The 27,761-nt window shown below is 29.3% G+C and overlaps 7 protein-coding genes across 7 annotated transcripts; 4 read left to right on the forward strand and 3 right to left on the reverse strand.

Annotated features, from left to right (window-relative positions):
• P168DRAFT_172833 (uncharacterized protein) lies at nucleotides 1–517 on the forward strand. Its single transcript, XM_024832903.1, has 2 exons — nucleotides 1–398; nucleotides 465–517. The coding sequence occupies exon 1, from the start codon at nucleotides 118–120 to the stop codon at nucleotides 388–390; it is 273 nt and encodes a 90-aa protein (XP_024692577.1). The 5' UTR covers nucleotides 1–117; the 3' UTR covers nucleotides 391–398; nucleotides 465–517.
• A 591-nt stretch (nucleotides 518–1,108) lies between these two features.
• Nucleotides 1,109–2,699, forward strand: P168DRAFT_237046 (integrase zinc binding domain-containing protein; the record flags this gene model as incomplete). The annotated part of the gene is made up of 5 exons (XM_024833549.1): nucleotides 1,109–1,590; nucleotides 1,650–1,772; nucleotides 1,902–1,956; nucleotides 2,011–2,150; nucleotides 2,252–2,699. The coding sequence occupies 5 exons, from the start codon at nucleotides 1,109–1,111 to the stop codon at nucleotides 2,697–2,699; spliced, it is 1,248 nt and encodes a 415-aa protein (XP_024692578.1).
• A 1,283-nt stretch (nucleotides 2,700–3,982) lies between these two features.
• On the reverse strand, nucleotides 3,983–5,286 carry P168DRAFT_311474 (ER lumen protein retaining receptor). Its single transcript, XM_024839505.1, has 6 exons — nucleotides 5,095–5,286; nucleotides 4,981–5,039; nucleotides 4,864–4,930; nucleotides 4,596–4,801; nucleotides 4,297–4,547; nucleotides 3,983–4,238 (listed from the first exon to the last, which is right to left on the reverse strand). The coding sequence occupies exons 1-6, from the start codon at nucleotides 5,114–5,116 to the stop codon at nucleotides 4,202–4,204; spliced, it is 642 nt and encodes a 213-aa protein (XP_024692579.1). The 5' UTR covers nucleotides 5,117–5,286; the 3' UTR covers nucleotides 3,983–4,201.
• Nucleotides 5,287–5,425: 139 nt separating this feature from the next.
• P168DRAFT_172889 (uncharacterized protein) lies at nucleotides 5,426–7,544 on the reverse strand. The gene is made up of 2 exons (XM_024832904.1): nucleotides 7,323–7,544; nucleotides 5,426–7,230 (listed from the first exon to the last, which is right to left on the reverse strand). The coding sequence occupies exons 1-2, from the start codon at nucleotides 7,343–7,345 to the stop codon at nucleotides 5,661–5,663; spliced, it is 1,593 nt and encodes a 530-aa protein (XP_024692580.1). The 5' UTR covers nucleotides 7,346–7,544; the 3' UTR covers nucleotides 5,426–5,660.
• A 656-nt stretch (nucleotides 7,545–8,200) lies between these two features.
• P168DRAFT_254879 (ribonuclease III) lies at nucleotides 8,201–9,392 on the reverse strand. Its single transcript, XM_024834425.1, has 2 exons — nucleotides 9,305–9,392; nucleotides 8,201–9,250 (listed from the first exon to the last, which is right to left on the reverse strand). Exons 1-2 carry the CDS (start codon nucleotides 9,374–9,376, stop codon nucleotides 8,246–8,248), a joined length of 1,077 nt encoding a protein of 358 aa, XP_024692581.1. The 5' UTR covers nucleotides 9,377–9,392; the 3' UTR covers nucleotides 8,201–8,245.
• Nucleotides 9,393–9,541: 149 nt separating this feature from the next.
• On the forward strand, nucleotides 9,542–10,237 carry P168DRAFT_270721 (mitochondrial 37S ribosomal protein mS33; the record flags this gene model as incomplete). Its single annotated transcript, XM_024835219.1, has 4 exons — nucleotides 9,542–9,583; nucleotides 9,650–9,858; nucleotides 9,938–9,987; nucleotides 10,046–10,237. 4 exons carry the CDS (start codon nucleotides 9,542–9,544, stop codon nucleotides 10,072–10,074), a joined length of 330 nt encoding a protein of 109 aa, XP_024692582.1. The 3' UTR covers nucleotides 10,075–10,237.
• A 295-nt stretch (nucleotides 10,238–10,532) lies between these two features.
• P168DRAFT_327996 (U2 snRNP complex subunit CUS1) lies at nucleotides 10,533–12,587 on the forward strand. The gene is made up of 2 exons (XM_024841304.1): nucleotides 10,533–10,741; nucleotides 10,797–12,587. Exons 1-2 carry the CDS (start codon nucleotides 10,685–10,687, stop codon nucleotides 12,381–12,383), a joined length of 1,644 nt encoding a protein of 547 aa, XP_024692583.1. The 5' UTR covers nucleotides 10,533–10,684; the 3' UTR covers nucleotides 12,384–12,587.
• Nucleotides 12,588–27,761: the final 15,174 nt, after the last annotated feature.

Genomic DNA, 27,761 nt, shown 5'->3' on the forward strand with positions numbered 1-27,761 from the left:
ACGATCCAAACCCCATCTTTCCCGTGGCGAAATCTTTTATTCTCTTGTAATTAGTTCCTGCTTTGGTGCTATCTTCTTAATGCTGTTGCTTGGCTCACTCAGCTCCAAGTACCAGTCATGCGTGATCCTTGTCTATTCCCTGTCTGTTTCCTGCTTGCTTTCTGTCTGTTCCACAATAGCTTGACTGTATTGGGATATTGCGTCTCGCCCCTCTTACTGCACAGTGTTCATTTCTTTTTCTTTTCCTGCCAGGAAAATTTTGTCAAGATTCTCCAACCTTGTCTGAGTGGTATTTTCATGACCAATATCTTTTCTCTGTATTCACCTGCTCTCTTATTCCAAATTCTATGCCTGTTTGGCGTGTATGCGCATGTATGCTCATGTGAATGAAAGTCTTGGTAACTGACTATCTCGTTTCCTTTGATTAACAATCTATTATGATTAACATATATGGCGATTAACAGTCTCAGTAATGGTTACCTTGTATCCTTGCTGAGCAGGGTGTTATGGATCTATGCATACTGAGATAGTGCTTTCCATGCTGCTTCACACACACACACATGCACATGTCTACCTGCTTATACACGCACATACACATCATACACATCATACACACATACACACATATACACACGCGCATACACACACGCACAATTCTTTTCCTTCAAGAAAAAGAAAATTAAATGAACATAATATATTAGATCAAGAAGAAATTTGAGGCAAAGGCGTGGCATACTCGACATTTGACTACAACTCTGCGACGCTATACCTAATTCTTGTATAAAGACTGTGTGTGGTCCTTCTGCCTTTCTTTTCGCTATTATTCAATCACTTCATTGTTTTACAGCCTACAGATTTCCCAGAAATCCAAAGTCTCCGCAGTGATACTCTTGGGGAAACACCAACATCTCTATACTTCATTTGTCTACCAAGCCGTTGCTATTCGTCTTCGTCTTATTTTTTAAGAAATAGGTGACATATCTGACCTAAGGGTTTGCAGCGAGATAATAACCAGTTACCCTCTACCTGCATAATACTGGGCGTCGGTTTGTATGCCCATCTTGCTTTGAATCTATCAACTATTATTCGTTTGGTTATTATTTGCATCATGAGTAGTTTTGGAAGACGCAGCAATGATGCACATGAAAACTATGTCATGAACCATCAGATCGCCCTCCCCATTCCATACAACCATGGCGATAACCACGAATTCGGGGTCAACGAATCCGGACAGTATCAGTTCCCACAACAGTCCTTCCATCCGTTCACTGCTCAGTTCAATGCACCTTATGGGCACCCGGGAATTCCATTGCACGCACACCATCTGTCTTCGCATACATCGCCCGGGCACTCCATGTCAACGGTAGATCATCCGGCACTACAGCACCATCACCATAATCATCAGGTGCAGTACATGTCACAGCCACGTTATCTACAATCCCCAAGATATCTACCTCTCCGCGAAGCCCTCGGTGAGACGGATATCGAGAGCCAGGAATCCCGGAACGAGAACACGATGCTTTCGGAGCCCGTTATTCCTGCGCTGGAAGGGTTTCCCGATGTGAGAGAATTCGACCAATTGATGAAAAGGTAGATCTAGCATTCGAATGCTTCCAGTGCCCCAAGCATCATGTTGATTCTGAAAGTAGTTACGTCGATGACCTATCAGTCAAGAAGCAAGACAAAGCCCTAATCCATGCAAAGAGGGCACGGAATATCAGGACAGTACTAATAGATCCCAAAGACACTGCCATTGAATCGGCCCAATTCCGGTATGATTTATTCATTCCTCTAGCCGTCGCATGCCTGAAAAATCTTTCTACGATTGAGGGCTTTCCTACCAAGCTTCCTAACCCGAAAGTGTCTGAGAGATAACATGCAAACTAATCTTCTCGAACTAGGTTTTGGGTCAAGAAAATGTTCAAACTGCAAGCAGTTGGCACTGCGTCCTCAGATGTTCGTATTAAAATCGTCCAAGTAGAGCAACTGGAAAGACTGACTTGTATCAAGTGCATGAAGATGATTTGCCACGAAGGAAAACCGGTAGCCGTTCGAGAAAAATTGTTCAAAATCCTCACCAAGGCACATCAACAGTGCCAACATGGCGGTAGAGACAAAACCTCGGCCCAGGTTCGACAGTTCTATTCGTGGTAGGTAGAATCTCAAGGTTATCCCAAACAAGCCGGGTTCGAGCTGTACCTACTAAGACATATTGACGCATTATACGTACATCATACTGATCAGATACTAGGGTCCCGAAGGAACTTATTTCGCGCTTCGTCAAGATCTGTCCAACCTGCCAAGTGCGCCGAGGAGGATCGCGCCTGACACCTCCTAATTCAAGGAGAAGCTCACCCCGACTCGAAATAGCACCGCGCTCTCCGAAATTGCCGTCGCCACCTATATCAAGGCGCGAGTCTGCCATAAGCCACCATATCCAGCCGGAAAGAACCCAAGCAGATTACTTCAATAATTTCAGCGGCCATACAAGCTGGGTGGACAGTCAGCGTCAGTTGCAGGGTCGACAGAACATGGGCCCCATCCGTTCATTTGTTGGCGGGACTGTGAATCATCTCCCGGGACCTCTCACTGGGACAGTGGATTCTTTCCACAGCGACATATCAACGGCTCCCGCTCAGGTCAATTACAACTCCGGGTATGCTTCTACTCAGGGTGCGCCCAGCCAACGGGACTTTTAACCATCTTTATCTCGTTCCCAACCTGTCATATGTTTTTCCCAAAGTTTACAAACATATCTAAGCTAGAGTGCAGTACAGTACTACTACTATATAGTTGAAGCATTGGGCCTCTATAATTGCTCTAGCCTTCGGGATGTATCCTCTTTTACGCATGTGATTGCAGAGACAACGTATGAACGCCCATTTAGTGAACAATCAGCAGTGAAAAACCGGTCCTCGCCCACTCAAAAGATACAATAGACATCCTACGGAAAACTTTGTGGCAATTGAGGAGGAAAGTCGAAAAGGAAAGGGACACTACAAATCTACACATGCAGAAGAGATGAAATTGCGGGTCTACATACTCCCCGTTCGAATCCCATCGCCCGTAGGGTCGGGTGATCTACCCGGTGTTCCTCTATATCGGGCTCCACTCCGGTAGGTGGATCCACCGAGCTAGGTCTTTAAGCTTTGCGCCAGTGGTATTGGCCAGGACTCAGTGGACACCGCGATGTGTGTGATGTACTTCGTAGTGGTGATAACCAGGGATCGGCGAAGTCGCGGGGAAGCAGAAGGCTACCCGTGGATACAATTATTTCCAGTCTAAGGGGCAGTCAGTGTGCGCGGAGTCCTTTGTAACAAAAGTGTCATAGGGTCTGTCAACGTACTCTGTAATGGGTGGCTGGGAAAAGGAGTATCATTCCACTAATCACTGCTATTCCCTGTATGGGGTCGGGGAAAGGAAGCAAAGACAAGGAAGGAAGGACTCCACATCATGAATCGGTCTATTCACACCGACCTATCAATGTGTACAGGTTTGTAAGAGATCTTGCAGGGTATCTACAGGGTAGATACAATTAGACAAAACTATAATCGGGGAATGTTCATAACCAAGCCCCTATGTGTCTCACATCAGGTCTATGGCTGCGGGATATAGAAGAACTCGTATGATACCGTCGTTACATTCTCATGCAGTGGCATGATAGATCCAACTGTATGCAGAGAATTAGAATTGCAAGGACTTGATAGAGCTTAACATGCTCACAGGGTTGCCTGCTTGTAAGAACCAAACAGCATACTAGTCACTCGGTAGAACTCTACACAGGCACTCGACGACTTTTGTTTCATAGGGCCTGGTTTTAGACTCATGTACTATGCCTATATGTACCATTTACATTATTATAGACCGCGTATGGAACAGTCACTACATGATAGCAGTCTTTGAAACTTCGGTTAAACCCTGCTGGCGACCACATATGAATACATCGTTTTCAATTGCAACACTGTTAAATCAAAATTTTCATCCTTATACTATTATCCCAATCTGTGATATTGTGCGCTACTAGATAAGAGATAGTGGTAAGTTTATAGCCGATGACGTGTTGGATAATCACGTATTCTCAGCACCCCTCCCCAGCATTTTACAGTATTTAAAGGTACAAGGAAGCTACAAACAATGATGCAATGTAAACTCTGCTTTAAGACCATCCCTCTCACCAGCATCCAATACTTGGACCGCATCTTTAAACAGGGAGCGAAAACTTCCTTCCCTTCATAACCCTAGAAATAATCAGTATTGACGCTAGAAAGGGACCAACGTGGAAAGCGGTGGACTCACTTCGTATAGTAGATATAAAAGAAATCGGAGTACAAGACGGTCTGCACAATACCTGCAAGGACAGGAATGGGTTGAAGATGGCTTTCTGCGAAGTATCGATACACCCAATTAGGGATATAGAGGGCTCGGTATGAACCCAGAGCAAAAAGATAGTGCGTTGTAATGGTATCTGCTTCGCCAGTACGCTGGAGCATGAAGAGCTGGGGGAGGATGGCAACGGATTCTAACCAGATGGAGAATGTCCAGAGGATCTTGTGACAGTTAGAGTATGTCGTCAACGTGACATGTTGGGAACTGACCTCGGAAACACTGTAATCATGTGGGAAGATGATAGCGAGTAGGGCACTGAATCCCACAAGGTACTGGACTTTGAATGTGTCGATGTTGGGATCGTGCGTAGGTTTATAGTCATTCAACATGAGGTAAATGATGTAGGCAGACGAGCCAATGAATAGAATTTTGAACGTTGTGTTGTATAGCGAGTCGGTAAAAGCCCAGAAGAGATCTGCAATTTCGCAGCATAGGTGTTAAAAAAGAAATAGACATTGCGAGAGAGGCAGAGCGTACCAAGGTATCGTGTCACAAAGACTACCAAATACAACACTTGCGATTTGAAAGACAACCCGGAGCAGCTCTAGAAAACCACATTAGCCAGGAAAAACAGTCACAGGGAAGTGACCATACGCTTGAAGACTTCATTTTATGTAGAAGTATGAATATTGAAGCAAGATGAGAGAAATCGGCTAACCCGCATGTTAGAAAAGTCAATTGTTATTCAATATTCAATATAGCACCCACCAAGTAACCTGAAGATATTCATGGTGGAAGGATTGCTGCGACTTTTGACGCCAGTTGAGCGGCAAACCAGACGTATTAAACTGAATTTGTAGCAGGGACAGATACAAAAATGGGTGAGGTAGGTGGTTTCCGATCAGGTTACCATGTATGGAGTAAATGCTCGGAGCTTCTGGCTTCTGCCCTTCGGGAGAATATACTTGACCAGCTTACGAGATCTTAATGTTGACACGAAGCCACAAGGTTGCGCGCGCCCCACACGCGCAAGCGCGTGATGTGGTAATACCCGTACACGGTACTTTACTATCATACTTGCGCATTTAACTACAGATACATAGCATCGATTATAGCTTGCCCTGCTCTTCTTGTTACCAGTCAATAATAACCTACGGAGTGGGAAAATAATCAAATTCCATATTGAACAGGCCAAACGTAAAATATGTTATGCTCCTGAGGATTAATCCCCAAAGCAAGCCAATGTTTACCAGGAGATTCATTGCCCGGCGAGGTAATCATAACGTCATCAACGTCCAAATTAATTCTGGTAACTATATCGAATATTTGTAATACTAAAACAACGTTCCTGCATGGACAGAACCACCATCCGCTAGGCGCTGTAGATGCCCCTCTGCTAATTCGCTTTTCAAAGCACAGATAGAGCTTTCTCGGTCAAACCTATCCCAATCTCTGACCCCTAGCCTCTTCAGACTCTGGCTGTCTGTGTTCTGCTCGAGGAGCCGATCCTGGTCGGAATCTAATTGTGAAAGGCGCTTCTCGATAGAGACATCTAAACTGGAGGAAATAATCCGGCCTCCAGGAATTATGGAGCAAGAACTCGATAAGTGGTTCATATACCGCGGAGCACGGGGGTGATTAATAACCCCAGCATTGCTGCCCTGCCGGTAAGTGTTCTGGCGAATGATTTCAACACCTTGACCCTGCGGACCATTGATATTGCGTGGGCCTGTAGGAGGACCATAAGGCATAGCAGAAACAGGGCCACGGCGAGCAGATCCACCAGCCCAACTGCTTTCCTTGAAGCCTGCACCCCCTCGAGGACGGGTCGGCGCTGACAGTAGAGATAGATTTAGGCCACGGTGATGGGTGAACTGGTGTTTTGAGCCATGCGACGGTCCAGAAGGTGGGGATTGACTTTGCACGGAGGGGAAGGCCCTGGGATGACTGGGGATACTGGGAGAATGTGCATTGTCCAGTTGAGGATCCCTGTCATGAGCATCGCTGGGCCGAGACACTCCAATATCGCCAAGATCAGTATCATTACCCGACATACGTAAGTGTTGCTCTGGCGCTGCAAGCCTTGAATTGGTGTCGTCTTTGCCCAGCTTATAAGGCGCGGGGACTACACGGTCTGCATCCGGGGGTTTGGACAAACGCCGATCGTGGGCGGGGTGGGCGGGCGATCGGTCTGTTGAGTCCAGCTGAGTCGTAGTGACTCTGTCGACCGAGGGCGATGAAAGCCTTGAGTTGGAATGAGATCCAGGGGCCGAAGCATGGACAGATGGGACTCTTCTGGGGGATGGCGACCGTCTCCTCTGGTTCAGTGAACCATCTAAATGGCGCTCCCTCTGCACTCCCCGAAACGGACTCCGAGACCGAGATATTGCCGATGCACGAGGCCCATTCTCTCGCACGGGCGGTTGTCTTAAGGATGGACTGTATCTGACATAGTGATCAGGAACAGATGGCCTGTCACTTCTCGACAACCTGGAATCTTGATGAACGGGCGAAGGGTCCCGTGGCCGTTTGGAAGGGGGCCGGCTCCATGAAGTGTTACGGGGACGGCCTTCATTATAGGGAGACCTTGGGCGCCACGAGGTTTGGCGAGGTGATCTGGGTCTCCCGTCTCGTCGAGGAGAAAATCGACGGGGGGGGGGGCTTGATCTAGCATATGAAGAAAGACCAGGATCCCTGTTATAAGGCGAGGGACTTCGAGAGGGACGACGCCTAAACCCCGGGGGAGAACGACTCCGAACACGTCCATACGTGCGAGTCGTGGATGGCACCCATGTATCAGCAAACAGGCGAGGAGATCGGTTTCGCTGTGGTGACCGGCTTCGACGAAAATAGCTGCGGGAGTTTGCCGGCCGATAACTCTCTCCGCCCCGGTGATCATCAAACCTACCGTAATAGATAATGTCAGTCCTATGAGCGTTTATGGAAACATATGCTGTGACGGCTAGGGTAGAGCTTTGTTTGGGGTGGAAGCAGACCTCCTATTACGATCCCAATCCATTTCTATGAGATCTAAGAGTTGTACACTAAACAGGACTCAATCGATGGCGGCCAATGATGGTATTTGAGGGTTTTGGAGTCCGCCGCGAACTGGTGGATACTGCTTTAAAGACGATTATGGTCAAGTCGCCACCCTCATGCGCAAGTAAATCTGGCACTAGGCTAACTGAGGTTAGGTGGAAACAGAGCGAGGCTATTGATACCAGTCGGTACCTGTCTAGTAACGTAACTGGTTAGTCAGCTAGGACGGTCACTTGATTAACTACCTTTAGTTGATAAAAAAAAGAAAAAGATTGTATTCATACATGTAACATAGTTATCATTATTGAAAAATTAACAACTATTAATCTATAGAGCTTAACACTTTGATTGAACTAATCACATATACAACATATAATAGGTAATATGATTAAATGCTTCTATAGAATTCCAAGACCATCCATTGGACCATTACGGCTAATGTTACCCCACTTACTAGAAACTGTGGTCCCTTGCCATAGCATAGCAATGTTGGCTATGTGTACGTATGTGGCATTGCCCGATGTAGTCTCAAGCAGATACAGATAGACTGGTTGTGGAGAAAGCAGCAGGATCGCCCAGAGCTCCCCCTCATACAGGACATTCATGTTGCTTGAATACAGACAGTCTCTTCGCCCTGAGAGATCCTCCTTTGTCGGTATACACAACTTTTCAGATTTTGGGGTGCCCGGGTACATGGCTGCCAGGCATAGTTTAGCCTAGTGGTATTCTAGGGGCACCCGAGAGCTTGGGTATATGGTAGGATATCAACGAAGATGATATTGACGGAAACTACTAACTACTCCTACTTTTACTACTCAACAAAGTAATAAGGTAACGCGAATGAACATTATGTATTCCCCTATAAAATACGCCCTTATCACTAAACACAGTCCCCAGGCTCTGCTGCGCCCCCTGGCGTCGTCTTCGACTCGTGTCTCTTTTTTACAGAAGCGATCTCATCTGTAAGCACTCTGTCTTGCAAAGCAGCTTGCGCTGCTGCATTGCCGGCAATTCCTTTACTTGGCCCTTGCCCAGAACCTAGGCACTTATCATGCCATCCCCAACCAGTGAGATACACCCCGATAAAAAATGTCTGTATACCATTTCTGTGTTGTACAGGTGGTCGCTCATCAACGTACCTCAATTTGATACCTTTGCCCATTATCTTTTTCGCCAACTGCTCCTTAGCTTGGCAAACAGAGGGCCGAGCATCGACATTCCCAAGTTTCGGCAGCCACAGGTCTTTTAGCCACTTTTCAGCCACACTGTAACCACAAATGGGATCAGATAATATAATAGCAGCCACATAGGCCTCAAAAATGTCACCCAAGGTTTTTGTCCAGCGCTTTGGTTGGGATAAGTAGTCTTGTGGCACGATGGCGCGTTTATCGAGACCATATCCTGTCGCATATTCAGAAAGAGTTTCATTTTTCACCAGTAGTTCCCTAATTTGCGATATCCGACCAGAAGCCATTCGGTCAAATTTGGTCCAAATGAGCTTTGTTGCAATGAGTTCTATATAGGCATCTCCGAGGATCTCAAGCCGGTCATATGTTGTGTCGTGATTGCTGTTTACTCCAGGGTGCGTGAAAACTGCCCTTTCGAGCTTTTCGTCCAGTATAGGAGGCAGTGGCGGTAGCCTTCCTTTGTAGTTTTCACAAGCTACATCAGAAGAAGTGGCAGGTTTCACGCTGTGCAAAGCTCTATTTAGTTCAGCTGCTGCTTTCACGATGGCTGGTTTTAGCCCGGGCGGTTGTGACTCTATCATGCGTAATTTTTCGAGAACATCTTCAACAAGTTTATCAGCAGGTAGTTGATGTATCTCATGTCCTTGATTTTCCTTTGACGTGTTGCTCGACTGGGAAGTGTTCTCTAAGACATTAGTCTTCCAAGATTAGTATGAGCTGGAGATTGTATGATACAGTCAGTGTTTTCTTACCTTAGCTTTTTTGGAGTGTCCACCAGAAGATGAAACCCCTGGGGTAAGTTCAGATTTCCTTTTCAAATCCATGGATATAGGCTGTAATTTGATTGTTTCTTGGTTATCAAAAGGTGGATTGACGTTGGATAATAATTTTGGATTTAGCGGTCACGTGAATAACACACCTCTTGCGATATCTCCGGACCTCTGCGGCTTATCATTCTACTAATCACAACTTCTAGCGTGCTGCCCATAATGGCCACACCTTATGCTAGTCGGCTATTGCATCTAGCAAAGGTGTGCTTGCATTACTGATTATACCTATTTGTCCGCAAAAGTTCACTAAGCTGACCACGCGGCCAGGTTCGATGCCATGTGTTTTCTCACAACTTCAATCCCGAGCGTTTGCGATTAGGAAACAAAATCCTTCGGCAACGACTACGCGGACCTACACTTACCGCGTGGTATCCTAAAAAGACTGTTTCTTTCCGTGACTTACAAGATACTTATCGGCCGCTTGGTCTAACAACCTTTGATGAAGCCGAGGATGACCGAGAAGAAGCAATTCAAATGTACGAGCCATCCCCAATCTGAACCATGTGCAAGCGTGCCTCATATGATTCCTGTGATATTCTTGCTGACGCATACAAGCGCAAAATCCCGAGGAAAGGGGAGACCCAAGAAGAAACGAACTGCTGAAGGTATGTTTCATAGCAATATGACCTGTTTCTGATGTCCCTGCCTAACATATGTTTCCAGAGTCGAGATCATCAAAGAAGAAGAAATAAACAAATCATTTGTCACACTTCTATCGATTGGTGACATGGTGTGTTTTACTTTGTCACAACTTGAAGCCTTGCCCCCCGCACTCAACGATAGATTTGGTGTAGTCCTGTCGTAAGGAGACTTGTATTTATAGATTGAAAATGAGAGCGCAAAAGTATACATCAGTTCATAAGATATCCAGGTAGTCGACTCTAGTATTACATAGGAGACTACATAAGTGGTTGCGTTTGGAAATGCCTTGATTTTATGTGCCATATAGATTGATACTAACCCAAAGAGTTATCTATACTGCAAGAGACACTGAAAATCATTTCAAATCTCTCCCGAATATACCCCGTATTTTGCATCGTATATCATTGACTCGTTTTTTCTGCCTTATATACCATCACGTGACTCCACCGCCCGGTATCTGACTCCCGATGTCTGTATGTTGTTAGTATAACATTGGCCCTGCATGCTCCTTCCTACCACTCACTCTTCATCCTGAAAGTCACGCTATTTGAAATATCCACCTTTTTATCCAGAAACTATAACCAATTTACATTTTCTTTTACCGAAAAACAAACTATTCCACCTAGTCAATTACTATCGCACTGCTGGTACCCTTTCGCAATGAAACCAAATAAAAATCAACTGAGAAGGGCGCGCAAAAAGGCGCTTAAAAACCAGGTATGACTACTCCGAAACAAACTTGAAGTCTAGAGAAGCTAATTTTACGTTCAAGGATAATGAAAAAGTTTCTGATCCAACTTCTTCGGCCACCCCCACAGGAACCTCTCCAGAAGACACCAGCGTAAATTTGCTTCCCGAAGCACCGGAGCCGGATGATCCATTGTGGGAAATGTATAAAGATGTCGCTATCAAATTCAGTGATCTTGGTGAAGATGCGCAGCGGCCAAGAGAGACTGAGAAACCTGAGGTCTATTTTGACGACGACAATGAAATACCGGATGAAGAAGGACAGGAACCAAAACTTTCTAAAAAGAAAAGAAAGGAGTTGAACCAGCTCTCAGTTGCTGAGCTCAAAGCAATGGTTCGGCGACCAGAAATTGTTGAGTGGACAGATACTTCAGCCCCCGACCCCCGACTTCTCGTTCATATTAAGGCCCATCGCAATGTTGTTCCTGTGCCGGCCCACTGGTCGCTAAAACGGGAATATCTGTCGTCAAAACGAGGAATAGAAAAGCCACCATTTTCGCTACCTCAATTTATACAGGAAACTGGCATTTCAGAAATGCGTGACGCCGCTTTGGAAAAGCAAGAACAAGCTACACTGAAGCAAAAACAAAGAGAGAGGGTCCAACCAAAAATGGGAAAGCTGGACATCGATTACCAAAAATTATACGAAGCATTCTTTCGTTTTCAAACGAAGCCTGAACTTACAAGATATGGCGAGGTTTACTACGAAGGGAAGGAATACGAGACCAATCTTAGACACCTACGGCCGGGCGAACTCAGCTCCGAACTCAAAGATGCCCTCAACATGCCTCCCGGGGCTCCTCCGCCTTGGTTAATTAACCAACAACGTTACGGCCCCCCCCCCTCCTACCCTGCCCTTAAAATTCCCGGCCTCAATGCCCCTCCACCGTCTGGTGCCATGTGGGGATATCATCCAGGTGGCTACGGAAAGCCGCCAGTCGATGAACACAATCGGCCTCTTTACGGCGGTGATATATTTGGGGTGTTACAGCCTCAGCAGACTTTGCAGCAGGGTGAACCCGTCGAAAGAGATCTCTGGGGTGAACTGCAACCCTATGACCAGTCCGACGAAGAAAGTGAGGAGGAGGAGGACGAAGTTGATGAAGATGAGATCGATGCAGGTATACAGAGCCCCAGTGGGCTTGAGACACCAAGCGGGTTAGCATCGGCCGTGCCCTCGGAAATCATCGGGGCAGAAGACGTTTCAGGGGAATTCGATGTGCGTAAGCATCATGGAGGCACGCAGACAGAGGATTCAACGAACCAGAGAAACGCCTTCCAGGTCATTCCGGAGAGACAGGCGAATGTACAAGGCTTCTTCGGAGGAGATAGAATGTATGACCTGAGTGCCCCGTCACGGAATCTACCTGTACTTGGCGTGGATGAACAAAACCGAAAGCGCAAGAAGCCCGGTGATGTTGATGTGGCCGTGGATCCAGAGACATTGGAAGCAAGCGGGAGAATGAGCAAGGGCGATGTCCAACAACTTTATGACGGAAGCCGTGAGGAGAGCCACCACCAATGGGATTTTCAGGAGGATCTTAGTGACATGATCGCTTTTGAAAACCGAAAGAGGCTAAGGAAAGAAGAAGAGATTCGCCAGAAACGATGATTGTTGATGCCATGGATTCTTTAGGATTTGTTACCAGCGATTTTCAAGTGTATATTAATTTTGTCGGTTTCTCGGCAAGGTCTACATGCCCTGCAGGCTACTTTCCCATTTGTGCGGATGATTGATATTGTTTTGGAAATAGCATTCAAAACTGTCTCTTGGCACTGTTCTGTTTTATTTCAAGGATTTTGAACTAGCTCGGGGAATATATAGGCACATCAACCTGCCTCTGCCTGCAAGGCTGCAGATTGAACCAATCCAAGTAGTAGTAGTAGTAGTAGTAGTAGTAGTCTTCATCATTCTGTTCTAGCTTGCCTAAATAATCAGCCATCAGCCGCCGGGAAGGACAGTGAGGGTATACCAGAGACAACTGCCCTGAAGACAAGCTGACCACCAAGCAATATCTTTAATACTCTTTACTAATAAAGAGACTTCTATCATCTTGTTCTAACTCAGGAGTATATATCTTAATATTATAAGTATATTTCTAAATCTAAGTATAATATCTCTAATATAATATTCTTATAATATGAGTAGTTATAGATTATTATAATCTTTTTTCTTAATTAAAATATAATAATCTATAGAATAAAATTCTAATATTAATATTTATAGATATATTATATAATTATTGATAAAGTAATCTAAGATATTAACTTAAGATTAATTCTAAACTTAATAATATAAAGATTAAGATATAATATATTATAATTTAGAATGAAGTTAAGAATAATTTCTTTTTATAAATATAAAATTATAATAAAATATTAGAATTTCTTATAATAACTAATCTAAACAAGCCTATTAAAGGACTTAATCTCTTGATAGTTACTTCTTTTTATTCCTAAATTTATATAATAAATTATTTAATTATTATTTAATTATTTATTAATATCTAATTACTTTTTAAATATATAATTACTAGCTCTCTAAAAATAAAAAATTAAAATTATTTTTCTTTTTTTAAATATTATTTTATTTTTTCTAATTTAGTTTAAAATTATCTAGTCTTATTTTTATTACTTAACTTAGTTTATTTACTTAAATTGAGTTAAGCTATATTCTTTTTAGATCTAGTCTAAAAAGATCTATTTCTTACAGATCCTATTCACTGCAGGATCTGACATAAAGACATGCTTTACTATTAGACCCTGTTACTATTATTAAAGTTCTGCCAGCCACCAGGCTGGGCAGTCAGACTATTAATGAGATAGGGCTTAGTCCTCTTGCCCCTGTTATGGAAACCTAATAAGGTTAATACCTCACAAAGGCAGCACAGCCAGGCAGAAGCCTAATACTAATTAGTTAAGAAAGGATTAGGATTCTTATATAAAATAAACTAGATAATTATATAATTTAATTACTTACTTCTTATATAAATTATAAAATAATTATATAATCTAATTACTTACTCTTAATCTATTTAAAGAATAGTTATAAAGTAATTATATTAAGATCTTATCTTACTAGTTCTTACTTGTCATAACCAGAAGTACTGATCAATATTAAACTTGGTAAGCAGATATAGGGATCTAGTGAATAGCTATTAAACTAATATTAAACTAATAGGTATCTACTGAAGTATAATAAATTATAAGAATTACTAGAAAAAGACTCAAGTAATTTATTTTAAATTATATTATTTTTATTTTTATATAAAAAGTTTTTCTTACTTTTATAAAGATATTTATTAATAAGTAAGAGACTAGCTATTTAAATAATATTTATTTTTAAATCTCTTAATATTAGTCTAGTTACTTATAATTTAAATTACTTTTAATTACTTTTTATAAGATATCTTAATAAATAATCTAGTAATAAATTAGAAAGAGAACAAGCTTTACTAGCTTTTTAAGAATAAAAAAACTTTTTTTAAATTTTTTTTTATTAAGTCTTACTTCTAATCAGGAAAAAATTAAAGAAGTTATTTTTAAAATAATAAAGAAAAAACTTCTCTTAATTATATAATAACTTCTTAATAGTAATAAAAAGAGAAAATCTTAGAAAAGATATATTAAGATTACTAAATCTAAACTCTTTAAAAAAAAGAATTATTAATAATATATTATATTTATATATAATTTTTAAGACTACTTCTATATCTCTTATAATTACTTTTATAATAATATTAATTATATTTTATATATAATATCTTGCCTGTGAGATATCCTAAAAAAAGTCTAGTAAAATAATTATAATAAATAAGCTAAAGAATTAACTTATATAAAATTTAAAATATTTTTATATAATTAAGTTAAACTACTAGTAAGTTATAATTAGAATATTTATTACTAGTTAAAAGAATTATAATAAAAAAAAAAATAATTAATTAATTTATTCTTTATTCTTCTTTTTTTTCTTATATATAAAGTTTAAAAGAATCTTAAACTTTTTTTTATAAATATATATTTTAAGATTATATATCTTATACTATACTAGTAAATATATATATTTCTAGAGATATAAATAGATTAATAATCTATTAATAAATTAGTAGTAATTAAGCTAGTAAAATAATATAAGTTAATTAATAAATATAATTATAGTCTATAAAAAGTATATAAAATAAAAAAGAGAAGTAGCTTGAAATCTTATAAAAAATCTTATTCTTATAATTCTAAAAATAATAAAAAAAAGTATAAATATAAAAAATCCTAGTATTCTAAGAACTTAAGAGATTTCTTAATAAAATAAATATATACTAATAAAAGACTAAAGAATATTTAATATTTTAATTATAATAAATAAAAATATATATTTCAGGATTATAAAAAATCTTAAAAAAAAAATAATAAATTCTTTAAATAAGAACTTATATCTTTATAAGTTATAATAATTTATATAACTAGCAAATTATTAGTATCTTTAATAAAAATTATTAATAAGATAAATATTAATTTTAAATAAGAGCTTATTAAAGCTTTTCTTAATCTAAAAAATAATAAAATCTTTATTTCTTATTATTTTCTAAAAATTATAGAATATAAGTTTAATTTCTAGGAAATATTATTATTTATCTCTACTTTTAATAAAATAATATTAGCTTATTATATATATAATATCTTCTTATTTTAAATCTAGAATAATAAAGATAGATACTAGGATTACTAAATAATTACTTATATTATTAATATAATAAGATATAATATTATTCTAGGCTAAACCTGGTTTTAAAAAATCTAGTTAATATTTAATTAATAGATTATAAAATAAAAATATCTTTATAAGTTAATAAGAGTAAAAATTAAGAACTTATAATACTTTTTTAAGATTATATAAGAAAAAGCTATTAGCTTATTATTTACTAGTATTATTATATTAAATAATTAGAAAATAATAATTCTAATTAAATATTCTAATTATATTTATATATTTTCTAAAAAAGATATAAGTATCTTTTTATAAAGTAAAATAACTTATAATATTAATTTATATAAAAGAAAAATATTATTATATAAATTATTATATAATCTAACTTTTTATAAGCTTAATATTCTTTAAAAGTATCTAAAAAATAAATAAGCTAAAAAATAAATATAATCTTTAGCTAGTCTAGTAGTTACTTTTATTATTTTTATAAAAAAGCTAGATAATTTTTTATAACTTTATATTAATTACTAAAGATTAAATATTATTATTATAAAGAATTATTATTCTTTATTCTAAATTAATAAGATAATAAATTAATTAATAAGGGCTTAGTTTTTTACAAGACTTAATATATATAATATATATTATTATATTTATATCTAGTAAAATAATAAGTAAAAGATAATATTCTATATATAATATAAATAATATAAGTATATTATTATATTATTTAATCTTTATAATATACTAGTTATATTCTAGTCCTATATTAATATTATATTAAAGAAACTACTTAATAAGATTTATATAACTTATTTAAATAATATCTTGATCTTCTTATAAATAGAAAAAAAAATATATTAATTATATATATATAATTTTTTAGTAATTAGAGAGTTATAATCTTTATATTAAATTATTTAAATATAAATTTTATAAGAGTAAGATAAAGTTTCTAAGAGTTATTATTAAATAAGATAATATAAAACTAGACTTTAGTAATATAAATATTATTTTTAAGTAATTAGAATCTTATTTTATTTATAATATCTAAGTTTTTTTAAGATTTATAGAATTTTTTTAATAATTTATTTATTAATATTTCTAGATTATTATACTTCTTATAAACTTATTAAAAAAAAATAATTAGAATTATTACTTTTACTTATTAGATATTATATAAATAATTTTTAAAAAATTAAAAAAAAGATTTATAAAACTCCTAGTCTTAGTATATTTTAATCTTAATAAGAAATAAATATTTATTATTAATATATTAGAATATATTATTATAAAAATATTCTTATAATTTATAAGTAAAATATAAGAGATAAGTAAGCTAAGAAACTAGAAACTTATTATATTTTATTTTAAGAAATTATAAGAACTAGAAACTTAATATAAGATATATAACTAAAAATTACTTATAATTATTAAGTATTTTAAGACTTAATAATATTATCTAGAAGAGAGTTTACAAGTAATATATATATTTATTAATTATATTAATTTATAGTACTTCTTTATAATAAAGATATTAAATTAATAACAGGCTTATTAAGCTAAATTACTTATAATATATAACTTTAAAATTAAGTATTAGCTAAAGAAGCTAAACCTTATTAATCTATTTTTAAGATAATAAGATTATTACTTTCTAGATCTAGAAATTTTTATTAGACTTTTACTAATATAAAGAAAGTTAAAATTATATATTTTCTAGAAATTAATATACTTAATTTTAAAAAGAGAGAAAAAAGAATTAAAACTTTTAATTCTAAATAATTCTTAAAATTTAGTATATCTAATTCTAGAAAAAAAAAATAAATTAAAATCTTTTACTCTAGGTAATTCTTAGTAAAAAAAAATAAAAAAGTTAATACTAGAAAAAAAAAATAAAGATCTAAAACTCTTTACTCTAGATTATTCTTAAAATATAATATATTTAGTTTTAAGAAAGAATAGTAACTTAAGACTTCTAACTTTAAGAGTTAATATTATAAATATAAATAATTTTAAGATTATAAGTAAAATAATAGCTAATAGTTTTTTAGATCTTATTAAAAATATATAAAAAAGAGATATCTTCTTATAATATATTATAATAAAATAATAATTAAATTAATTTATTAATACTTTTAAATTATAACAAGTTAATAATTAAGAACTAGTTAAGTATTAAAATATAATCTATATATTTCTAGATATAATAATATACCAGGAGATTTTATATAAATATTATAATAATTTATAAATAAGATATTTTAATTAAGAAAAGACTAGAGATCTAATTATAAGAAAATATTATTAAAAAAATCTTTAAAAAGATATTAATAAGTATATTTATATTTATATAATTTACTAAAAGATCAAGATATTAAAATAATAATTTTATAAATAATTAAGCTTTTTACCTGTTTCTAAATAATTATAAAATAATATTATTATAAATTTTATTACTAGGTTATTATTATTAACTTAATAGGAAATTATATATAATATAATCTTAATTATTATTAATTATCTTATTAAGATAATCCTTTATATTCTTATTATAAAAAATATTATTATTAAAGACTTAGCTAATTTATATATAAATAAAGTTTTTATTTATTATAAATCTATAAATAGTCTGGTAATTAATTATAAATCACTATTTATAAGCTAGTACTAGATATAATTCTATTAATATTTTTAAATAAATTAATATTTAAATATTATCTTCTATTTATAGACTAATAATTAGATTAAATAATAGAACTAGATATTTAAGAAATACTTATATTTATATATTAATTATTAATAAAGTAATTAGATTAATCTCTTATTTATTACTAGCTTTATATATAATAATTTAATATATATATTTACTAGAAAGTCCTTATTCTTTATATATTATAATTATAATCTAGAGTTATTATAAGATAATAAGCTAATAAATAATACTTTATTATAAAGTATTAAAGAATAAATATAAAAAATTTATAAAACTTATATAAAATTTAAAAAATAATAATAGAAAGCCTGTGAAATATAAATAAGAAGTTATAATAAATATTATATTCTAATAATTTAAGATTAGGGATAAAGTCCTGTTATTTATAAAAAATATTTATATCTAATAATCTAGCTAAAAGCTAGATAATTACTATCTAAAACTTTTTAAAATTATTAGAATAATTAATAAGTAAATATACTATTTATAACTTCTTAAGACTTATAATAATATTTATCTTATCTTTTATATTAACTTATTTAAATCTTAATATTTATAAGAATCTAGTAAGAAGCTAGTAAATCCCTAGCCTGTTATAATTAATAATTAAAAAAAATAAAAAATAAAAATAATTCTAGCTAATAAAAAATATTATAAAAAAATATAATATTTAATTAAGTAAAAGAGATTTCTAGATTATAAAAATTTATAATAATTAAAGAAGAATCTTAAAAATACTTTAAAAATATTATAATAATATCTAAATATAAGTATTTTTCTTATAAAATCCTATTAATATTAAATATAATAAGTTAAATAAGAATTTTTTTTTATAAAGAGTTTTTTCTTCTTTATATAATATATAAAATAATTTAATAATTTTATTCTTTCTTCTTTTTAATAAGAAGAAGTTTTACTAGAAAAATATTAAAAGTTATATAAGAAAAATTATTATTAAGCTAAAGCCTAGAATAAGTTTAATTAAAACTAAATTATTTATTTATTATTATTATTATTCTTAATCTTAATAATTCTCTTATTATTTATTACTAGCTAAATCTTCTTTTTCTTATTAGTATAAGAGTAATAACCTGATATTTTAAGTATTATATTTACTAAATAAAAAATATTATAATTAAGTAATAAAAGAATTATTACTTATTAATTAGCTAGTAAGAAGAAAAGCTAGTAATAAAATATTTTTATTTATTTAATAAAAATTATTATAATAATTATTTAGGCTTTTACTAGTAGAGCTAAGATTATATTTATTATAAAATAAAAAAGAACTAGTATTAGTAAGTACTTCTTATTCTAGTATTAATAATATTTATATTTAATAAAATTATATAACTAGCTATATAACTTTTTTATTTTAATCTTCTTAGTATAGCACAGGTATTAAGTAAAACTAATATTTATATAAAAATTAGAAGAAGAGCTAGCAATTATTATTATTTATATTTTAATATTAACTTAATTAAAAAGAGTTATTATCTAGATTCTAGTATTTATATAATAAGAGACTAGAGAGATATAAGAAAATAAGAATATAAAAATAAAAATTATTTTTTCTTTTTTTTTTTCTTTTTTTTTCTTTATTAAAATAAATATAGTTAAACTAGCTAGTAGGGACTTAATATTAATATAATAATTATATATAATTTATAAAAATAATAAGTATTAGTAAGTAAAATAATAAATAATAAAAAATAAAATAATATATCTTTATAATCTTAATTATAAGCTTTAACTAGTTATTATTAAAAGTATATTTCTTACTACTCTATATATTATTATCTTATAAATATATTATTTAATTACTAGAAAAATAATAATAATTTATTCTAGTATTAAATAAGAGACTAGCTCCTATAAATACTTTATACTTAAAATTTATAATAATTTTAATATTAGCTAGAGATAATAATATAAATTAAATATAAATTTACTAGTAAATTGTCAAGACCCTAGGATCCATTCAAGCTTCTGCTGTACTAGTGTTAGTAGCTTGGGTTATTTGAGGTAAAGAGCGCCCTGTGGTCTTCCTATTAGTTATTAATAATAGATTAGACTAACCTGAGACCTTATATAATGGCTATACTAACTCTATTAATTAATAAGATAATCTAATAGTCTAAAGATAACTAATAAGTAAGAAGAGAAGTAAGATATATTAAGTATATATACTTAATACTTAGTAGAGTATAAATAAGTAGAAACTAGACTGAATAGTAACTTAGTAATAATAATATTATTAAATATAATTAATTAAACTATAGATATAGGTGAATAAGTGTTCTTATATATTCTTTTCTAGCTACTCTTATAATAACTTTCTTATAATTACTTCTAGAGTTACTCTAATTATATATTTCTTTTAATATCTACTTCTCTAGCTACTTCCTGGGAGTAGATATAGAATAAATAATTATATTATATAGCTATTCCCCTCTTTCATGTTTAAGAGTAGATAATTATATTATATAACTTATAATTCTCTTTATACCAGGATTCTAATTCTTATATTAATTAATTAATATTAGGCTTTTACCTGATTGTGCTGTCTTTATAAAGTATTAATCTTATTAGATTTTTATAATATTACTCTTCTTTCTTCTAGTATTTTATTTTTAAAACTTATAAAAGTATATTTCTTCTTAATTATAGTTTCTAAAATCTATTAATCCTTTTCTTATATTAATATTATTATACTAGTAAATAATAATATCTAAAAGTATAATTATCTTTATTAGTATAACTTTATTCTTATTACTAGCTTTATTATTAATATTTCTTACAAATCCTGTTCTTCTTATAATATTAATTATATTATAGACTTGAAGAGTAAGAACTGTGTTAAATATATATATTATAATTAAAAGTATATAAAGTAATTATATAATAAATAAGAGTAAGAATCTCTTAAGAGAGATAGAAAGTATTTAACTAATAATTTAGTTAAAGCTAAAAAGTAATAACTTAAATATTCTTAAAAAATATTATAAGTTATATTCAAGATTCTTTATTTAAGAAAGTAAGAATAATTTCTAAAAAATTATAATAGCTAGATACTTAGTTATAACTTCTTTATTATAAAATAACTTAATAATAAGAATTCTCTAAGTCTTGAGAATTTTTAAGAGCTAGATTATCTAGTTAATATCTAAGATATTACTTAACTTATTATAATATTAGATATTTCTAGTTTTTCTTAAATAATAAATAATTCTTCTTTCTAAGTAAATATTAATTTATTTATTAATAATATTATTAAACTAGCTAGTAATAGCCTATTAAATTCTTAATAGACTTTTATATATTTTCTAAAATATTATAATCTTTTTATTTAACTAAGTAAAATAACTTCTTACTAACTTATTTATCTCTTAAGATTTTCTTAACTTTATATTCTTATTTAATATTTTTATTAATTTCTATATTTATTATAATTTAGCTTTCTTTTAATACTAGTTTTAATAATAAGATATAAAAGACTAGATATATATAGTATATTAATTCTAGTAGCTTTAGCTAATAATTAACTATATCTAATTTCTTTTTAATAATAAATAATCTTAATTTTTAGTAGTTAAGTTTCTGACTTGATTATTTAGTTTTAATATTTTTATAAAATAAAAATATTTTTTTTTTCTTTTTTAGATCAGGTCCCTCTTTATAATATTTATTATAATAAATTATTATTTTTATATTTATAAAGTTAATATCTCTTACTAACTACTAGTATAATATTTTAAGTATTTTTATTATTTTTTTTATTTATTCTAATATAGTTTCTCTGTTCTTGGGTTTATTATATATCTTTAGATAATAATTATAATTTATATAAAATAATATCTTATACATAGTTATATATATTATATTATTATATATAAATTATACTATTAATAAATATTATTCCTAATTATTTTGATTATAATTAATATAATATTAAAGATACTGCTTAATAATCTAATTAATTCTTTTTATTTACTTATTTACTTATAAGTAATATACTATTATCAAGCAGTAATTAATTCTTATAATATTTATTAATAATTTCTAAAATTTTAATATAAAGAGCTTATCTTTATCTAATATAATTTTTTATAATATTCTATAATTAGTAATAATATAATATAATAGTATATAAGCTATGTCTTATACTATTATTATACTCTTTATTAATACTAGTTAAATATATTTTATTAATCTATTTATAATAATAGTAATTATATCCTATTCTTAGGATTCTAGTAGTGATTTAATAAAGTCTATTATAATTTATTCTCATGATTATTTTAGTATATCTAGTAATTATATTTTTTTATAAAATTAGTACCTTACAAGCTTGTCCTGTATATAAATATTATAATTTTAGATATAATCTTATATAATTTTTTATATATTAGACTAATAATAATTCTAGGTAATTTATTTACATGTTTTCTTAATCTTAAAATATTCTTAAAGTAATTTATTATAATATATCCTGATAATCTCTTGTCTTATATAATAAGATATATAAATAAGTTTATATATATAAACTAATTTATTTTTATTTATAATTATTTTATTATTATCTGTTAAGTTATTTAGTATCTTTTAAATAATTTTATTTTTTTTTATTTTATAGATTAATTTATTTAGTAAATTATTCTTAATCTTTATAATTTCTACTAGTTATTAATAATTATATATTAATAATTTATTTTTATATTACTTAAGGATTATAGGTTTAATAATTTTATTCTTTAATTTATAATCTAGTTATTAACTTAGTATATTAACTTAGTTATTCTTATTATTCTTATAATATTAAATTCTAAAATTATATTATAATAATATCTCTAATTATCTTACCTATCTTTATATTAACTCTTTAATTATTATAAAGAAGATAAGATTTTTATAATTTATTCTAATAATAATTTATTATTTTACTTCTTTAAGATAGACTTTTTATACTTTAAATATAATAATAATTACTAATAATTTTTTATTATAAATATTATAGTTTAGTTCTACTTAAATTAATTTTCTTAAGTAAAATATAACTAGTTTTAGCTTATTATTATCTCCTAGTTAAGTTATTCTTATTTTAATAATATAATCTAATATATTTATCTTATTTATTATTTCTTTTTCTAGATTATATTATATCAAGACTAGTATAATAATAAGTTAATATTTAATATCTTTAAATACTTTTTAATAATTATCTGTCTAGTTAAAGTTCTTTATTTTCTTTATTAAGTTAAAGAGTAGGTCTAGCTTATATATATAATAATAAATAAATCTTTTATAGTAATTTACTAATTCTATAAATTATTATAATTTTTTAAGATTTCTTAGTTATAACTAGTCCCTGATTATCTAAACTTTATTTTTATTAATATAAATTCTTTTTATAAATATCTAGTATTCTAAAAAGTCTGTTTCTATAATATAAAACTTATATTTTTTTAATTTATATTATAGTTTAGTAATTTATAGCTTTTATAATACTTATTTAATATATATCTTATATTCTTTAAGATTCTTTAAGAAGATAAGAATATTATTAAGATATATAATAATAAATATATCTAGTAATTCTTCTAGTACTTTATTAATAAATCTCTAAAATAATACTAGTATATTAATAAGATTAAATAATATAACTAAATATTTATAATAACTATATTTTAATCTAAATACTATTTTTTATTTATCTTCTTTAGTAATATATAACCTATTATATATATTAGTAATATTAAGTTTTATAAAGATCTTAGCTTCTTTAAGCTTATCTTATATTTTTATAATTAATAATAATATATACTTATTCTTAATTATAACTTGATTAAGTAATTTATAATTTATATATAATTATAAGCTTTTATCTTTTTTTAATATAAATAAAATATTATATTCTACTAGTAATTTTAATAATTAAATTATTTCTTTTATTAATTATTTCTTAATATATACTTGTAGTATCTATAATTCTTTTTTTAATATTAAATAAATTTTTTTATATATTACCTGTTTTTCTTTTTTAATTAGAATAATATAATTATATATCTTATACTCTAGTAATTCAAGATTTTTAGATTACTTAAATAACTTCTTGAATCTCTTATAGTCTTATAATATAATAATTTATTTTATTATTATTAATACTTATATCTTATTATTACTAGTACTAAGTCTCTTATTTATAAATCTTTTAGTAACTTCTCCTAGTATTATAATTTTATAATAATTTATTACTATATCTAGTACTTATCCTAGTAATATTATTAATTAATCTTAATAACTTGACTTTATTACTACTAATACTTATATTATATAATTATTATTAGATTTATTTCTAAATCTCTTAGTTAATACTCAGGCTTCTTGCTTCTAAGTATATTATTAAAACTTAAATATTTTTATTATTTATTCTTATTTTAGATAATTATAATTTATAAACTAAAAATTATTTATTTTCTAGTTAATTTCTAGATTATAATCCCTGAGTCATGAGATCTTTAATATTATATTATATTATCTTAATTATATCATATTAAAGTTTATTTATTTAAAATAATTAATTATAATTATAAGAATTAGTCCTGATTTAATTATAAAATAATTTCTTAAGTTTTTATTATTTAATTTTATAATAAGTTTTAGATTAGCTTTTTTAATATCTTTAATATCTAGTTTTTATTAAAATTAAGAGTTTATAAAGTTATCTATTACTCTAGAGTTAAGTATTACTTTAGCTATTTATTTATATACTTATATAATAAACTTAATATAAATTTCTTATTTTATTACTACAAGTTACTTTCTTTTTTTCTAGTTAGATTCTTAATTATAGCATGATTATATTAAAAAGTAGTTACTAATAAATTTACTATTATAGTATATTATATATTAATTTTTATAATAAATCTTTTAGTATATCTACTTATATTCTAGATATTATAAATATCCTTTATATAAGTATTATAAATCCTAGTAGAGATAAGTTATTCTTTATTTTTTTATACTATTAGATACTTTTAGCTAATATCTAGATATTTCCTTTTTCATGCTATGTTCTTTGTAATTTTTATTATAGTATATTATTTATAATAATCTCTTATACTTCAGGTATGTCTTATAATAAGTATATAAGTATTAGTTATAATTATATTTATTATATAGATTAGAATATTATTTATATTCAAGCTTTAATAGTTTCTTATAATACTAAGTATTATTTTTTTAATACTAGGTATACCAGGTTCCTAAGTATTATATATATTTTTACTAGTATATTTCTTATATTTTATTAGTCTTCTCCTAGTATTCTAGATTCTAGTAGATATAGTTCTTAATTTTATTATAAATATTTACTTTAATAACTTTATTAAGTTTTCTAATCCTGTTAATTATAATTAATTACTTTCTTAGCTTGACTAGTACTTATATAATATCTTATATATTAGCTTCTTTATAATATTCTTTTATAATTTTCTCTAGTTTTAGAGAATTTTAAGATATATTAGTTTTTAAGCTTAATCTTAAGTCTCTTACTTAGATATTAAATTCTTTATTAAGTAAATTAATATTATCCTAGACTATACTAGAAAATTTATTCTTTTTAACTAGCTTATTTATATTAATAGCTTTATTAGACTTATTTACTCTTATATAAAATTTATTACTTTTATTATTAGACTTTATTATCTTTTTTTTTTTATTAAAATAGCTTTGATTCTTTATATTATAGTTATTATTATTACTTTATTAATAATTACTTAGATTTATAGGTTTATTTAATTAATTAATATTATAAATTATATATAATTTCTTAGCTAGCAGGTCTGTCTTGAATCTCTTACTTTTATTATTATTCTAAGTATCTCTAATTTTTTTATAAGTAACTTTTAATTACTTTTATAATTTCTTATTATTATTTTTTTATTATTAGCCTGATTAGTATTCCTTTATTATATTATCTTGTTTTTTATAATTATAATATATTCTATTATTTTAATATTATTCTCTTTCTTTCTTAGAGATTTCTTAGTATTAAGCTATATCTAGCTTTATTAATTATAATTTATAAGAATTATTATATTCTTGGCTTTTTAGCTGCACTTGTTATTTATTATTAATATTATACTAACTTATTCTCTAGTTATCTTGGTATCTGTTACCTAATTAATTCTTATATTTAATATTAAAGTTAAATAGCTTATTATTAATCTTAATTATTTATTTAATTATCTTACTAAGAATTTCTAACTATTTTATTTAAATTAGCTTTTCTTAAACTTCTGGTTTAAGCTCTTTCTTAAATTATATAATATAAATATTATTATTCTAATTTAATTAAGATATAACCTGCTAAAATTCTAAAGTATACTAGCTAATTAATTTAAATTATTATAATTATTATAATTTTTATTTTATATTTTAAATTATATTAATATCTCTAAATATCATGTAAAGTTATTTTTTAAAATTATTATAATTTTTAAATACTTCTTTTATTTTATTATCTTAATTATTTTTAATATTATCCTGGAAGTCCCTAATATAAGATTTAAATTAATTAAATACTAGACTTTTTAAATATATAATAATAAATATAATTTTATTAGATTTAGTAGCAAGTCTCTCTTTATTTATCTTTATATATATATTTATTTATATTAAGAATATATAAAGTTTAGAATAAGTATTATTAAATATTTCTAGTAATTTAATTTTAATAGTACAAGTTATAAGTCACCTTTCTAAGATTATAATATATACTTATAATTATTTAATTATACTAATAATATCTGCTAGAGTTAGTCCTATGTTAGTATTTTTTTAACTACTTTTATTACTAGTTCTAGAAGTTAGTATAACTATTTTATTATTATTTAATATAATAATATTTTAAATTATTTTAAGTTAATCCAAGACTTTACTTATATTAACTAATATTTAATATATTAAGATTCTAGGATCTCTTCAAGCTTTTATTATACTAGTATTAATAGCTTGAGTTATTTAAGATAAAGAGTACCCTGTAGTCTTCCTATTAGTTATTAATAATAAGTTAGACTAACCTGAGGTCTTATATAGTAATTATACTAATTCTATTAATTAATAAGATAATCTAATAATCTAAAGATAATTAATAAGTAAGAAGAGAAGTAAGATATATTAAGTATATATACTTAATACTTGATAGAGTATAAATAAGTAGAAACTAGACTAAATAATAACTCAGTAATAATAATATTATTAAATATAACTAACTAAATTATAAATATAGGTAAATAAGTATTCTTATATATTCTTTTCTAGCTACTCCTGTGGTGACTCTCTTGTGATTACTTCTAGAATTACTCTAATTATATATTTCTCTTAGTGTCTACTCCTCTAACTACTCTCTAGAGATAGGCATGGAGTAAGTAACTATATTATATAGCTACTCCCCTCTTTCATGTTTAGGAGTAGATGATTATATCATATGACTTATAGTCCTCTTTGTGCCAGGGTTCTAATCCTTATGTTAATTAATTAGCATCAAGCTTCTGCCTGGCTATGCTGCC

The sequence above is a fragment of the Aspergillus campestris genome (genome assembly GCF_002847485.1).
Source record: "Aspergillus campestris IBT 28561 chromosome Unknown P168scaffold_7, whole genome shotgun sequence".
Taxonomy (NCBI): domain Eukaryota; kingdom Fungi; phylum Ascomycota; class Eurotiomycetes; order Eurotiales; family Aspergillaceae; genus Aspergillus; species Aspergillus campestris.